The 15,774-nt window shown below is 56.5% G+C and overlaps 1 protein-coding gene across 1 annotated transcript; it reads right to left on the bottom strand.

The window, feature by feature from the left end:
• Positions 1-3,799: 3,799 nt before the first annotated feature.
• Positions 3,800-11,735, bottom strand: LOC144611728 (dapper 1-like). Its single transcript, XM_078430961.1, is given in 4 exon segments — positions 3,800-4,605; positions 4,607-5,871; positions 9,755-9,937; positions 11,678-11,735. Coding segments are annotated over 4 exon segments (2,169 nt in total). The 3' UTR covers positions 3,800-3,942.
• Positions 11,736-15,774: the final 4,039 nt, after the last annotated feature.

Raw genomic sequence — 15,774 nt, 5'->3', positions numbered from 1 at the left:
ACCCGGAGAAAACCCACGCGGGTCACGGGGAGAACGTACAAACTCTGTGCAGACAGCACACGTAGTCGGGATCGAACCGGGGTCTCTGGTGCTGTGAGGCAGTAACTCTACTGCTGTGTCACCCTATTGTCCCTGGTGTGTAGGATAGCACTAGCATACGAGCCTATCACTGGTTACTTCCCACACTCCAAAGACGTGCAGGTTTGTAGGTTAATTGGCTTGGTATCATTGTAAATTGTCCCGAGTGTGCCGGTGTGTGGGGCTCGCTGGTTGGCACGGACTCAGTGGGCCTGTTTCCACGCTGTATCTCTAAAGTACTAAAGTAAACCTGGTTGTGTCAAGTGTAAGCCCAATACCCTTTCAAAACTTACTGAGTCTGTTCAGACGGACATTTTCTGAAGGTGTAATCAGAAAACATCGACGGCCCGTTGTGTTGAAAGAAATGCAAGTTCTCTCCTAATGTACATTGGGGCTAGGGTTGCCAACTGTCCCGTATTTGCCGGGACATCCCGTGTTTTGGGCTAAATTGGTTTGTCCGTTATGGGACCGCCCTTGTACCGTACTAGGCCCGGGGGGGGGGCGCTGTAGGCCCGGACGCTGTAGGCCTGGACGCTGTAGGTCCGGAAGCTGTAGGCCCCGACGCTGTAGGCCCCGACACTGTTGGCCCGGTCACTGTAGGCCCGGACACTGTAGGCCCGGACACTGTAGGCCCCGACACTGTAGGCCCCGACACTGTAGGCCCCGACACTGTAGGCCCCGACAGTTTAGGCCCCGACAGTTTCGGCCCCGACAGTTTAGGTCCCGACACTCTAGGTTTCTGACATTTTAGTGTAGGCCCAGAGGCCCGGGCGCCGCCTAACAGAGGTTGCTTAGCAACCCGCCTCCCGGCCCGGGCGGCCGCCATTGGTGGAGTGGGAGCACGTGGCCGCTGGCTGGGTGAGGTCACGTGGGGCGCGGGGCGGTGACGTCACCTTGTCCCGTATTTGGGAGTGAGACAGTTGGCAACCCCTGATTGGGACTATTGCCCGCCACACCATGTTATAAACCAAACATCAAATAGACCAGTGCTGCACGTCTTATCCATTGCCCTCTGAGTACCACATCATGTACAGGATAATTATTACATAACTGAATCAGATACTCATACTGAATACATATATACATCATTCCATACCACCACAGCCTCAGAATAAAAGGACGTACCTTTAGATAGATGAGGAGGAATTTCTTTAGTCAGAGTGTGGTGAATCTGTGGAATTCATTGCCACACAGATTGCTGTGGAGGCCAAGTCAGTGGGTATTTTTAAGGCAGAGATAGATTCTTGATTAGTGCGGGTGTCAGGGGTTGTGGGGAGAAGGCAGGAGAATGGGGTTGAGAGGGGGAGATAGATCAGCCATGATTGAATGGCGGAGTAGACTCGATGGGCCGAATGGCCTAGTTCTGCTCCTATCGCTTATGAATCTGCCCAGCGCAAATGAAATGAATGAAAATGAAAATGAGATAGGATGGGCCGAATGGCCTGTATGACTCTACTAAAATGGAATGAATGCAAATGGGAAGTTGATGGTTAAAATGGACTTGGTGGGCCGAAGGGCCTCTTTTGGCATTGGGATATGTTATGTAGGGACTGTCGTGCATTGAAGGCATTTGTGTGAATGAGCAAATTGGACAAGTAGACAAAGACCCACACAAGGGGCTGCTGGGAAAAGAAGGCAATCAAGGGGGGAGCTTTAATGAGCAACTAGGGATGATCTGGCAGCGAATTCCAGAGCTCAGGGAGAGAGTGGGCAGGCTCGTTACCCCCTGGAGCGCAGGAGGATGAGGCAGCGAATTCCAGAGCTCAGGGAGAGAGTGGGCAGGCTCGTTACCCCCTGGAGCGCAGGAGGATGAGGGGCGATCTTATAGAGGTGTATAAAATCATCAGAGGAATAGATCGGGTAGACGCACAGAGTCTCTTGCCCAGAGTAGGGGAATCGAGAACCAGAGGACATAGGTTCAAGGTGAAGGGGGAAAGATTTAATAGGAATCTGAGGGGTAACTTTTTCACACAAAGGGTGGTGGGTGTACGGAACGAGCTGCCAGAGGAGGTAGTTGAGGCCGGGGGGGCTATTGCAACGTTTAGACAAGTGCATGGATAGGACAGGTTTGGAGGGGTGTGGGCTAAACGCAGGCAGGTGGGATGAGTGCGGATGGGGCATGTTGGTCGGCGTGGGCAAGTTGGGCCGAAGGGCCTGTTTCCACGCTGTGCCACTCCGACTCGGGGCACAACATGGCTGCCAATAGCGCGACTACGGAAAATTGCGGCAATCAAGAGGCCAGAATTTGAGAAGCTTGGAGGGTTCTAGAGGGCAAAGGACACAGGCATGAGTCTTGGAGGGGGGGGGTGCAGAAGCTGTTTATGGGAATAATCATCCCAGGCGTGATGGTATTAACGTATGAGGAGCGTATGAAGTTCCTGGGCCTGTGCTCGCTGGGATTAGAGAACCAGAGGGCATCCCACTGGAAGGCCTGGGATAATGAAAGGCCTGGACAGAGTAGACATGGAAATAATCTTTCCAGCGAAGTTAAAACTGAGACCAGGAAAAAACTTTTTCACCCAGAGAATTTGTGGAACTCTCTGCCACAGAGGGCAGTGGAGGCCAATTCACTGGATGAATTTAAAAGGGAGTTAGATAGAGCTCTAGGGGCTTTGGGAATCAAAGGATATGGGGAGAAGGCAGGCACGGGTTACTGATTGTGGATGATCAGCCATGATCACAATGAATGGCGGTGCTGGCTCGAAGGGCCGAATGGCCTCTTCCTGCACCTATTTTCTATGTTTCAATGGGGGAGTCTTGAACCAGGGGGCACAGCCTCAAAATAAAAGGATGTATGTTTAGAATGGAGACGAGGAGGAATTTATTTGGCCAGAATCTGTGGAATTCATTGCCACAGACGTGTGTGGAGGCCAAGAATTTTAAAGTGGAGATTGGTAGGTTCTTGATTAGTGAGGGCGTCAAAGGTTACGGGGAGAAGGGAAGAGAGGGAATAATTAGGTCGGCCATGATTGAATGTTGGAGGAGACTCGATGGGCCGAATGGCCTAATTCTGCTCCTGTGTCTCATGGTTTTGTAGTGTGGGTGAGGTCACAGGGGTAGGGGGGGGGGGGTTTGAAATTGAGACATTGCTGGTCGAGGAACCCAGACAGGGAACAGTCAGTAGATGACATTCATTGCCCAAGTGTTTGTCTGGGCCTTTATCTAGAGGCTCTCCACCATCTGATACGTCAGAAACACTTCCAGCGGTAACATAAAATTAAATAAATGGCGGTCTGTAAAAAACATGGCGTAGATCGAATGCGCGGCACTCCGTCCAGGAGATTATTCAGTCCGGCAAAGGCAAGCCAGGCCGTCGGGCCCTAGAGGTGACTTCCATTGGCGGGCAGTGCCCGATCTCATGGGCGCCTTGGCCGTTGAGGCCTGTCGAGTGTCTGGGCCAAGTTTCGAATTGAAACACAACCCCGGCACTAAATCTGGCTGGTCTGAAGAAGGGTCTCGACCCGAAACGTCACCCATTCCTTCTCTCCAGAGATGCTGCCTGTCCCGCTGAGTTACTCCAGCGTCTGGCTTTGGTTGCCCACTTTGTGGAGTGGCTGCACAGGCCGTGGTGTTGTGTAGGCGAGGGGGGGCACCACTCTGGAGGTGGACGTGGAAGGAAGGTCCTGCATCCAGCGTGGGCTCGGTTCCCAAGAAGTTTCACCTTGGACCCCTGTCGGACGGAGCTGATGGAGGTGGACTGAGAGGCAGCCTTGCATCTCTCCCTCTCCTCTCTCGCCGCCCTCTCCTCTCTCTCTCTCAATGTACATCGGCCGCCGAGGAGCAAGGTCGGGCCGGAGCTGGCGTCCATTTTAGGGAGGGTGGGCGGGAAGGAGCCCGGTTGCCCCCTCCCCCCCACCGGTCCGCTCAGACCGTGGTCATTACCTTGAGGGAGCCGGTGCGGAAACGGAGGATTTTCTTCTTCAGGGCGTGCGAGGCCTTGATCTTCACAAAGACCTTGGGCTGGGCGGCGCCCCGGCCCGCGGCTTGCGGCGCCACCTGCTGGGGCCACACCAGCCCCCCGCCCTCCTCGTCCGTCTCGCTGGAGCACGTGCTGAAACCCGGCGACTCCACCTCGCTCAGGCTTGACTCGCTGTCGCCGAGACAGCGGCCGGCGTAGGCCTCGTCCACGCCCGGCGCCCCCGCCGTCGCCGGCGCGTCCCGGCCCCGGTACTCCGAGTCGCTGCCCGCTTGGCCCTGGGCACCCGGGGCCTTCTGGTACCTCCTGGGCCGCCTCTGGCCTTCCCCCGGCGGGTAGGGGTCGGAGGTCGTCGCCGTCGCCCCGGCAACCCCCGGCTCGTCCTGGCAGATCTCTGCCGTGGAGCGCCAGCGCCGGTAGCCCCCTCCCCCCCCACCGGGGTGCCGGCGGGGCCTGGCCGTTCGGCCCTCGTCCCTCTCCACCGTGTTGTACTTGACGCCGGCCGGGGTCGGGGCCGGGGCCGGGGCTGGGGCAGGGGCCGGGGCGGTGGTGGAGGAGGCCGCGGCCTGCCGGTGGAGCAGGCTGTTCTCGGAGTTGGAGCGGCAGGTCTTCTTGCCGCGGGGGGAGGGCCGGCGGCCCCCCCCTCTTGGCCCCCTCCACCTCCTCGCTGAAGCGGCACTTCTTGCCCCCCGGGGCCTTGCCCTTCTCCCTGGGGCCCTGCAGCGGCGGGGGCGGCGGAGGCAGCGGGCCCCCTCCCCCCTCGGGCAACACGTCCGCCGAGCGGCACTTGTTGAGCACGGCGGCCTTGGCACGGCCTCCCTGCCCGCCCACGTGCCCCTTGTGGGGCTGCTTGGCCGGGATGTACTGGGCATTCACCATCTGATAGGCCCCGTCCTCACTCCCTTGCAGGGGCGACCGTTTGCCTCTGACCTCTGACCCCAGGCACTGCTCGTGGACCTCCATGGAATCGGGCCTGCACGCAAAGGCCTGAGGCCTATCCTCCAGCTCATACACGTTCTGGTAGTAGGCCTCCTGAGGCGACCCCAGCAAGGCCGGGTGGTAATTCAGCTCATGGTACTCGAGTGAAGTCGGCCTCATCGGCGGTGTGTTGGTCATTAGCCTAATCTGCTTCCTCAGGCTGTGGGAGTGCTGTGATTCCTCAGGGCCTTTTGCCTTCTGGGCAGCAACAGCAGTGAAGGCCTCTGCCGCTTGGCAGCTGGGAACGTTCTTCTTGCCCGGTAGCTGCTCCCCGCCCGCGATCCACTGAGGCCTGTACTTTGAGGCCGGCAAGCAGCCGTCAAAGCTGTGGGAATTGGAGATGCCGCCCCTCTCGGCCGGGGGGTAGGGCTGCTCGCAACCCGGGGCCTGGGCCTGGTCCGCCCCCCTCAGGCAGAGGCTGTTCTGCCTCATCAGGCCTTTCATGGGGTCGGCGGTGAGGCTGGTCCTGGGTTTGCTGGACCTGACTGGGTAAACCCTTTTGTGGACCAGCCCGGTGATGTAGTTCTCCAGCCTCTTCGACTGGACGGACTCCAGCCCGTGAGGGAACTCGCCCTGGGGGCCGAAGAACATCTCCCCGTCGCCCTCCAGCTTGTAGGCGCCCAGGAAGGAGGTGGGGGAGAAGGGCTTGTCCTCGCTGCCCGCCCTCAGCGCCTGGCAGAGGAGTGGGCTCTGTGCCGCCATGGCGTGGAGGGGGCTGGGGTAGGGGAAGTGCTGCAGGCCTTCGCGGCTCAGCAGGTCCGACTGGTACTTGGAGCGGGCGTCCGCCAGGGCCTCCAGCGACTCCGTGTGCGTGGCCGAGAAGGATCGGGGCACCGATGACACATAGTCGCTGTCCGTGTAGCTCAGGCTCTCCTCCTGCTCCGCCTGCAGAGGCTCAGCTGAAAGAACAATCGGGGCCCAAACGTCAGAGGGAACTGGTCAACAAGGCCAAGCACCAAACCCTCCCCCCGGAGCAGGGACAGCACGGTAAGGGGTTGCCAACTTCCTCGCTCCCAAATAAGGGACAAAGGGTGACGTCACCGCCCCGCGCCCCACGTGACCTCACCCAGCCAGCGGCCACGTGCTCCCGCTCCACCAATGGCGGCTGCCCGGCCCGGGAGGCAGGTTGCTAGGCAACCTCCATTCGGCGAACACTCTCGGCCCCGCTCCCCGAACACACTCCGTTAGCCTACACTGTTCGGGCCTACACTGCCCGGGCCCACAGCAGCCTGCAGGCCTACAGTGTCCGGGCCTGCACTGTCCGGGCCTACACTGCCCGGGCCTTCAGTGTCCGGGCCTACAGCGGCCTGCAGGCCTACAGTGTCCGGGCCTACAGTGTCCGGGCCTACACTGTCGGGGCCTACAGCGGCCTGCAGGCCTACAGTGTCCGGGCCTACACTGTCGGGGCCTACACTGTCCGGGCCTACACAGTCCGGGCCTACACTGTCCGGGCCTAATACGGGATAAGGGCGGTCCCATACGGGACAAACAAATTTAGCCCAATATACGGGATGTCCCGGCTGATACGGGACAGTTGGCAACCCCTACTCCCAGGGCAGGATCAGCAAGGGCAAGATGTGGCGTTAAACTACCCTCCACACCATCCCATCAAATAAACCCAGGGTAGGGACAGCAGGAGTCAGATGTAGTGAAGCTCCAACTTTATTACCCCATCATCACACACTCCCAGTCTCGGGGTAGTGTAGGTGAGATAGAAAGTAACATCCCTTCCACACTGCTGCATCAGGTATTCCCAGGGTTGGGACAGTAGGGGTCAGATAAGGAATGGACCTCCCGCTATCATGTCCCATCAAACACTGCCAGGGCATGGATATCACGGGGTAGATACAGAGTAGACCACTGATGCACAGGCCCATCGGGTTCATGTGGCCTTTCCAGGAGCTGGGGCAACACAGAATAGATTCAGAGAAAATGACCAACTTTATCCCCGTTCCAGAACCAGGGGCCACAGTCTAAGAATAATCGAGAACCAAGGGCCACACAGTCTAAGAATAATCGAGAACCAGGGGCCACACAGTCTAAGATTAAAGGGGAGGCCGTTTAAAACTGAGGTGAGAAAAAAACTTTTTCAACCAGAGTTGTGAATCTGTGGAATTCTCTGCCTCAGAAGGCAGTGGAGGCCAATTCTCTGAATACATCCAAGAGAGAGCTGGATAGAGCTCTTAAGGATAGCGGAGTCAGGGGGTATGGGGAGAAGGCAGGAACGGGGTACTGATTGAGAATGATCCGCCATGATCACATTGAATGGTGGTGCTGGCTCGAAGGGCCGAATGGCCTCCTCCTGCACCTATTGTCTATTGTCTAGAAGGCAGTGGAGGCCAATTCACTGGATGAATTTAAAAGAGTTAGATAGAGCTCTAGGGGCTAGCAAAATCAATTAGCGGAATCAATTTAGAAGGATGAGAGGGGATCTTATTGAAACATATAAGATTATTGAGGGGTTGGACACGTTAGAGGCAGGAAACATGTTCCCAATGTTGGGGGAGTCCAGAACAAGGGGCAACAGTTTAAGAATAAGGGGTAGGCCATTTAGAACGGAGATGAGGAAAAACTTTTTCAGTCAGAGAGTTGTAAATCTGTGGAATTCTCTGCCTCAGAAGGCAGTGGAGGCCAATTCTCTGAATGCATTCAAGAGAGAGCTAGATAGAGCTCTTAAGGATAGCGGAGTCAGGGGGTATGGGGAGAGGGCAGGAACTGATTGTGAATGATTTGCCATGATCACATTGAATGGCGGTGCTGGCTCGAAGGGCCGAATGGCCTCCTCCTGCGTCTATTGTCTATGGTCTATTGATATGGGGAGAAGGCAAGGCACAGGTTACTGATTGTGGATGGTCAGCCATGATCACATTGAATGGTGGTGCTGGCTCGAAGGGCCGAATGGCCTCCTCCTGCACCAATTTTCTATGTTTCTGTGTTAAATAGTCCCAGGGCAGAGGCAGCATGGGTCAGATACAGCCTCTATCTCCCTCTGCACCGTCCGATCCAGCACTTTTATTTTCCCTTCCTAACGAGGACTTTATTCAGTGATTGCATCTTACAGTTTACCAGAAGGTGCAAAGACTTACAATGGTGGCATTGCATCAGGCTGTCATTAAAATATAACGGTGGCATCTTTATCTATGATACGCTCGACCCCTCCCCCACACCTTCCCGCGGCGACCGGCCTTCACGAGAGGCCTCCAGAGTCCCCTTGGCACCGCGTGTTCGTGTTCCATCTCCAGGGGCACGGACGTAGGCCCGGAAGACTCTGGTGTGACCTGGACCCGCTGGCGGCCATCTTGTCCAGGCCCCAGGGGCCGACCGACCCTCCTCATCGACCCTCCCCACTCCCTGCCCCATCCGTAGCCTGAGTCCCTGGACAGACGCGGGATAGAGGAAAGATCCGACGTTATGAGCCCATCAGTCGCCCCCAGGGTAAAGACAGATGGACTGGACCAGTAAGGATGTTAAGTCACAGGTAGGTTTTGTGGTAGTTGGGGTAGGGTGGGGTTAGGTGCTTTGAGAGTTAGTGAACAAGCCGGAAGCCGTGCACATTTTAAATCGGCATGTTTAGTTCAGTTAAGGTTAGTTTACAGACACAGCATGCAAACAGGCCCTGGTAGGTGTACACACTTGGCTAATAAAATGGATTCAAATTCAATTCATTCAATGTATAAGAAAATAACTGCAGATGCTGGTACAAATTGAAGGTATTTATTCACAAAATGCTGGAGTAACTCAGCGGGTCAGGCAGCATCTCGGGAGAGAAGGAATGGGTGACGTTTCGGGTCGAGACCCTTCTTCAGTCTGAAGAAGGGTCTCGACCCGAAACGTCACCCATTCCTTCTAACGTCACCCATTTCTTCGTCTGAAGAAGGGTCTCGACCCGAAACGTCACCCATTCCTTCTCTCCCGAGATGCTGCCTGACCTGCTGAGTTACTCCAGCATTTTGTGAATAAATACCTTCAATTCGTTCAATGTGTTGGGAGTGGGGTAGGGGTTGCCAACTTCCTCACTCCCAAATACGGGACAGAGGGTGATGTCTCCGCTCCGCGCCCCGCGTGGCCTCACCCAGCCAGCGCCCACGCTCTCCCGCTCCACCAATGGCGGCCGCCATTCCCCGTTCTCCCCGTGACCTGCGTGGGTTTTCTCCGGGTGCTCCGGTTTCCTCCCACACTCCAGGTTTGCAGGTTAATTGACTTGGTATAAATGTAAATTGTCCCTAGTGCGTGTCGGGCAGTGTTAATTTTGCGGGGATCGCTGGTCGGTGCGGACTCGATGGGCCGAAGGGCTGCATCTCGAAACTAAACTAACGTTCTTCAAGCAAGGAAGTCAACCGTGGCTAGGCCTGCACGTGAATCCGGCCTAGGGTTGCCAACTTCCTCACTCCCAAATACGGGACAAGGTGACGTCACCACCCCGCGCCCCACGTGACCTCACCCAGCCAGCGCCCACGCGCTCCCGCTCCACCAATGGCGGCCGCCATTGGTGGAGCGGGAGCACGTGGGCCGCTGGCAGGGCGAGGTCGCGTGGGGCGCGGGGCGGTGACGTCACCCGTATTTGGGAGTGAGGGAGTTGGCAACCCTACTAATATGGGGCAAGGGTGGTCCCGTACGGGGACAAGCCCAAAATGCGGGATGTCCCGGCTAATACGGGACGGTTGGCAACCCCTAGGAGTGGATGAGAAAATGGGGACAACGTGGGACATGGCGGGCGTGGCCTGGGCGCGGCCGAAGGGGCCTGTTTCCACGCCGCGGGTTGCGGTCTGTCCAGCCAGTTGCCTGCGCTCTCAACGTACCTAAAGATTTGGGGCGATCGTTTTGCGTAACTAGCGCGAGGGTCGGCCAAGCCAAGCCGCGGGTAGTTGCACGCGGCAGCCTGCAGGCTGGGGAAACATTCAGCAAAGATGGAGGCCGAGGACTCGGACAGAGCTGGGGATGGCCCTTCACTCAGCTCATAGAAGCCTGCAGGACACAGGAGCACAGGGCAGGGGGGGGGGGAGTGGGGGGAGAGGAGGAGGGAGGAGGGGGGAGAAGGGAGGGGGGAGGGGGGAGAAGGGATGCAAGGTGAGGGGGGGAGTAGAGGCAAGGTGAGGGGGAGAGGGGGGGGGAGTGGGACGGGAGAGGGAGGGGGAGTTGGGGGGAGGAGGAGCGGGGAGAAGGGTAGAGGGAGACGGAGGGGGAGGGAGGAGGGAGGAGGGGGGGAGAGAGAGAGAGGGGGGAGAGTTGGGGGGAGGAGAGGGAGGCAAGGTGAGGGGGACAGGGAGGGAGAGGGGGAGTGGGGGAGTAGAGGCGAGGTGAGGGGGATATAGAGAGAGAGGGGGAAAGGAGGGGAGCGGGACGGGGAGGGAGAGGGGAGTGGGGGAGGAGAGGCGAGGGGGAAGGGGAGAGGGAGAGAGAGGAAGAGGAGGGAGAGGGAGGGGGGGGGAGTAGAGGCAAGGTGAGGGGGATATAGAGGGAGAGGGGGGAAAGGAGGGGGAGTGGGACGGGGAGGGAGAGGGGAGTGGGGGAGGAGAGGCGAGGGGGAAGGGGAGAGGGAGAGAGAGGAAGAGGGAGGGAGGGGGGGAGGGGGGGAGTAGAGGCAAGGTGAGGGGGAGAGGGAGAGAGAGGGAGGAAAGGAGGGGGAGTGGGATGGGGAGGGGGAGTGGGGGGGCAGGGGGAGGAGAGGCGAGGGGGAGAGGGAGGGAGGGGGGGGGGTGGGGGAGTGGGACGGGGAGGGAAAGTGGGCGGAAGAGGGGGAGCGGGGAGAGAGAAAGAGGGGAGGGAGAGGAAGAGGGGAAGAGGGAGGCAAGGTGAGGGGGGAGTAGAGGCAAGGTGAGGGGGACAGGGGGAGGGAGAGGGAGAGTAGAGGGATGGGGGAGTAGAAGCGGGGAGAGGGAGAGAGAGGGGGGGATGGAGGGGGAGTGGGACGGGGAGGGGGAGAAGGAGGAGGGGGGAGGAGAGGTGAAGGGGAGAGGGAGAGGGAAGGAGAGAGAGGGAGAGAGGGGTTGCAGGGTAGTGGGCAGAAACAAGATTAGTGTGTTAAGGCAAGACTCAGACGATCGCTGCCAGCAGCCGTGTGGAGGGTGGTCAGATCCAGTCGACTGTGACAGGCCGGGCCTCCCGACCGGCCCAGAGACCCCCCGCACCGACTCCAACCCCCGCCGTCTCCCAGTGGGGTACAGTACTGGTGGGGACGGGGGTGTGTGTGTGTGTGTGTGTGTGTGTAACACTGGGATACAGTACTGGTGGGGACGGGTGTGTGTGTGTGTGTGTGTGTGTGTGTGTGTGTGTGTGGTGTGTGTGTGTGTGTGTGTGTGTGTGTGTGTGTGTGTGTGTGTGTGTGTGTGTGTGTGTGTGTGTGTGTGTGTGTGTGTGTGTGTGTGTGTGTGGTGTGTGTGTGACACTGGGTACAGTACTGGTGGGGACGGGGGTGTGTGTGTGTGTGTGTGTGTGTGTGTGTGTGTGTGTGTGTGTGTGTGTGTGTAACACTGGGGTACAGTACTGGTGGGGACGGGGGTGTGTGTGTGTGTGTGTGTGTGTGTGTGTGTGTGTGTGTGTGTGTGTGTGTGTGTGTGTGTGTGTGTGTGTGTGTGTGTGTAACACTGGGGTACAGTACTGGTGGGGACGGATGTGTGTGTGTGTGTGTGTGTGTGTGTGTGGTGTGTGTGTGTGTGTGTGTGTGTGTGTGTGTGTGTGTGTGTGTGTAACACTGGGGTACAGTACTGGTGGGGAAGGGCTCCCAATCCATCTTTTCCATCCACTTCAGAGAGAAGACGGCCATTTAATATCGCGTTCCAAGCACCTCCAAAGGTGCAGCAGTCCCTCAATGTTAGAACCAATGCTTTAAGAAACAGGAGCAGGGACAGGCCGCAGATTCTGTGTGGATTCTGTGGAATTCTCTGCCACAGAGGGCTGTGGAGGCCGATTCACTGGATGTTTTCAAGAGAGAGTTGGATGGAGCTCTTTGGGCTAACGGAGTCAGGGGGTATGGGGAGAAGGCAGGAACGGGGTACTGATTGTGGATGATCAGCCATGATCACATTGAATGGCGGTGCGTACAGGCTCGAAGGGCCGAATGGCCTACTCCTACACCTAGGTTCTGTGTTTCTTTGCTGCCCCATCGTTCACCATCATTGTTATTGATCTGTTGCACTATTCTGTGCCAACATTTGCGTCCTTGTGTGTTCAGGTTTTTGCCGAACTGAAATAGATTTGAACCAGCAACCTACGGTGGCGCAGCGGTAAGAGTTGCTGCCTCACAGCTCCAGAGTCCCGGGTTCGATCCCGACTACGGGCGTTGTCTGTACGGAGTTTGTACGTTCTCCCCGTGACCTGCGTGGGTTTTCTCCGGGTGCTCCGGTTTCCTCCCACACTCCAAAGACGTACACTAATTGGCTTCGGTAAAATTGTAAATTGTCCCTAGTGGTGTAGGATAGTGTTAGTGTGCGGGGATCACTGGTCAGCAGGGAATCAGTGGCCGAAGGGCCTGTTTCCGCACTGTATCTCTAAACTAAACAACCAAATTAAACAAACTAAACTATTAGACCTCCTGGCTCAGAGGCAAAAATGTAACAGAGAGTGAAAAACAGAATAGTTCGTCTGCTCTGCTTCCTGTGATCTCCTGAAGCACTTCAGGACTGTTAGTCATTCCCAAATCCTGCATAGAATCAGCAAAGAAACATAGTGATGGGGAGAAAAGGGGGGAGAACCAGACAGGGAGGCCCAGACAGAGGAAGACAATGAGATAAGAACAGAGAGAGGAGGAGAGAGAGAGGGATGAGAGGGGGGAAGGGAGAGGGAGGGGGGAAGAGAGGGGGGGGGGAGAGGGAGAGAGAGGGGGGAAGAGAGAGGGGGGAGGGAGAGGGAGAGAGGGGGCGTGAGAGAGCGAGAGAGCGAGAGAGAGAGAGAGAGAGAGGGATGATATTTTCCTTCCAAGTCTGCCAAGGTGAAAAAAAAGAGAGAGGGAGAGAGAGGGAGGGATTGAGAGGGAGAGAGGGGGAGAGAGGGGGGGGGGGGAGAGGGAGAGAGAGAGAGGGAGAGGGAGAGGGAGAGAGAGGGAGGGGAGGGAGAGGAGAGAGAGAGAGAGAGAGAGAGAGAGAGAGAGAGAGAGAGAGAGAGAGAGAGAGAGAGAGAGAGAGAGGAGAGAGAGAGAGAGAGAGAGAGAGGAGAGAGAGAGAGAGAGAGAGAGAGAGAGAGAGAGAGAGAGAGAGAGATTATATTTTCCTTTCAAGTCATCCAAGGTGAAAAAAAGAGAGAGGGAGAGGGAGAGAGAGGGACGGGGAGAGGAGAGAGGGTGAGAGAGAGGAGGGAGAGGGAGGAAGAGAGGCAGAAGAGAGAGGGAGAGAGAGAGGGAGGAGAGAGGGAGGAGAGGGGGAAGAAAGGGGGAAGAGAGAGGGAGAGAGGAGGAGAGAGAGAGAGAGAGAGAGAGAGAGAGAGAGAGAGAGAGAGAGAGAGAGAGAGAGAGAGAGAGAGAGGGGATGATATTTTCCTTCAAGTCTGCCAAGGTGAAAAAAAGAGAGAGGGAGAGGGAGAGAGAGGGAGGGGGAGAGGGAGAGAGAGGGAGGGGGAGAGAGAGAGATAGAGAGAGAGATGGAAAAGGGAATTGGCACTTATGGAGAGACCGGAGAGATATGAAGCCTTCAAATGCACAAGAGCCATGAAACAGCAAGGCAGATGCACGCAAGGGATAAATCAGAGATAATTAGTAGGATAGATATAACAGGAACACTAACGCCAAGCAAAAGCTTGAAGAATAGGGGGGAAGGGATTATAAGAGGTAGAGAACTGACAAAATGCCAGAACTAAATGGAAAGACAATCTAACTCAACATCAACAATGCTGACAGCGAGCTAGCTGGGTGTGTGGGGAAATCCATCAGGAAGAATCTAAAGGCAGAGATATCAAACACTAGCCTGCCACCGACCTCCAACTTTGACTTGGGACATTGTCGGCTTGTACTCGCTGGAATTTAGAAGGACTGATGGGGGGATCTTATAGAAACATATACAATTCTTAAGGGGTTGGACAGGCTAGATGCGGGAAGATTGTTCCCGATGTTGGGGAAGTCCAGAACAAGGGGTCACAGCTTAAGGATAAGGGGGACGTCTTTTAGGACCGAGATGAGAACTTTTTTTTTTCACACAGAGAGTGGTGGGTCTGTGGAATTCTCTGCCACAGAAGGTAGTTGAGGCCAGTTCATTGGCTATATTTAAGAGGGAGTTCGATGTGGCCCTTGTGGCTAAAGGGATCAGGGGGTATGGAGAGAAGGCAGGTACGGGATACTGAGCTGGATGATCAGCCATGATCATATTGAATGGCGGTGCGTACAGGCTCGAAGGACCGAATGGCCTACTCCTGCACCTATTTTCTATGTTTCTATCTGGAAACTATATTTTCTTTTTGGACAGATCCGGGCAAATACGCAGGCTGTTTTTGGGTCCTGATATTGGAGCCACTTTGCCAAGAGACCTTTGGCGCAGCGGTAGAGTTGCTGCCTCACAGCGCCGGAGACCCGGGTTCGATCCTGACTACGGGCGCCGTCTGTACGGGGTTTGTACGTTCTCCCAGTGACCTGCGTGGGTTTTCTCCAGGAAGCTCCGGTTTCCTCCCACTCTCCAAAGACGTCCAGGTTTGTAGAAACAGAAAATAGGTCCAGGAGTAGGCCATTCGGCCCTTCGAGCCAGCACCGCCATTCAATATGATCATGGCTGGTCATCCAAAATCAGTACCCCGTTCCTGCTTTCTCCCCATATCCCTTGATTCCGTTAGCCCCAAGAGCTAAATCTAACATTTTCTTGAAAACATCCATTGAATTGGCCTCCACTGCCTTCTGTGGCAGAGAATTCACAGATTCACAACTCTCTGGGTGAAAACGTTTTACCCTCTTCTCAGTCCTAAATGGCCTACCCCTTATTCTTAAACTGTGATCCCTGGCTCTGGACTGCTGAAGTCCAGGAGATTTTTCCTGCATAACCTGGAGGTTAATTAGCTTGGTATAAACTGTAAAATTGTCCGTTGGTCGGCGTGGTCTTGGTGGGCCGAAGGGCCTGTTTCCGTGCTATATCTCTAAACTAGGGTTGCCAACTGTCCCTTATCAGCCGGGACATCCCATATTTTGGGCTAAATTGGTTTGTCCCGTACTGGATCGCCCTTGTCCCGTATTAGGCCCAGACGGCGCTGTAGGCCCGGACACTGTGGGCCTGGACAGTGTACGCCTGGACAGTGTAGGCCCGGACACTGTGGGCCTCGGACACTGTAGGCCGGACACTGTGGGGCCCAGACACTGTAGGCCCAGACACTGTAGGCCCGGACACTATGGGCCCGGACACGGTGGGCCCGGACACTGTGGGCCCGGACACTGTAGGCCCGGACACTGTAGGCCCGGACACAGTGGGCCCGAACACCGTGGGCCCGGACACTGTGGGCCCGGACAGTGTAGGCCCGGACACTGTGGGGGACACTGTGGGCCCGGACAGTGTAGGCCCGGACACTGTGGGCCTGGACACTGTAGGAGGAAGTGGCAACCCTACTCTAAACTAAACTAAACTAGACTCCACATGTTGGAGATTGGTGCGGTTGGTGGGTGGGAAAGAGCTCAAAAATCTCCCCAGAGAAATCTGTCTGCCCCGGGTAGTTGGATTCAGTCGGCGCTTTGGTGACGAAGACTTTCCGCTGGTCATTCATTCTTCTTGCTTTCTGTCTGGATTATTTCCACTCAGAAAATAAACCTGAACAAATCAATTTAACCCGTTTGGCCTTGGCCTGGTCACGTGGTGGTCTCCACACAGAGGCTCAGAGAGAGAGAGAGGGGGGAGAGTGTG

Source organism: Rhinoraja longicauda, chromosome 41, assembly GCF_053455715.1.
Source record: "Rhinoraja longicauda isolate Sanriku21f chromosome 41, sRhiLon1.1, whole genome shotgun sequence".
Lineage (NCBI taxonomy): Eukaryota > Metazoa > Chordata > Chondrichthyes > Rajiformes > Arhynchobatidae > Rhinoraja > Rhinoraja longicauda.
The sequence above is the reverse complement of the archived record's forward strand: the minus strand, read 5'-3'. Positions and strand labels throughout refer to the sequence as shown.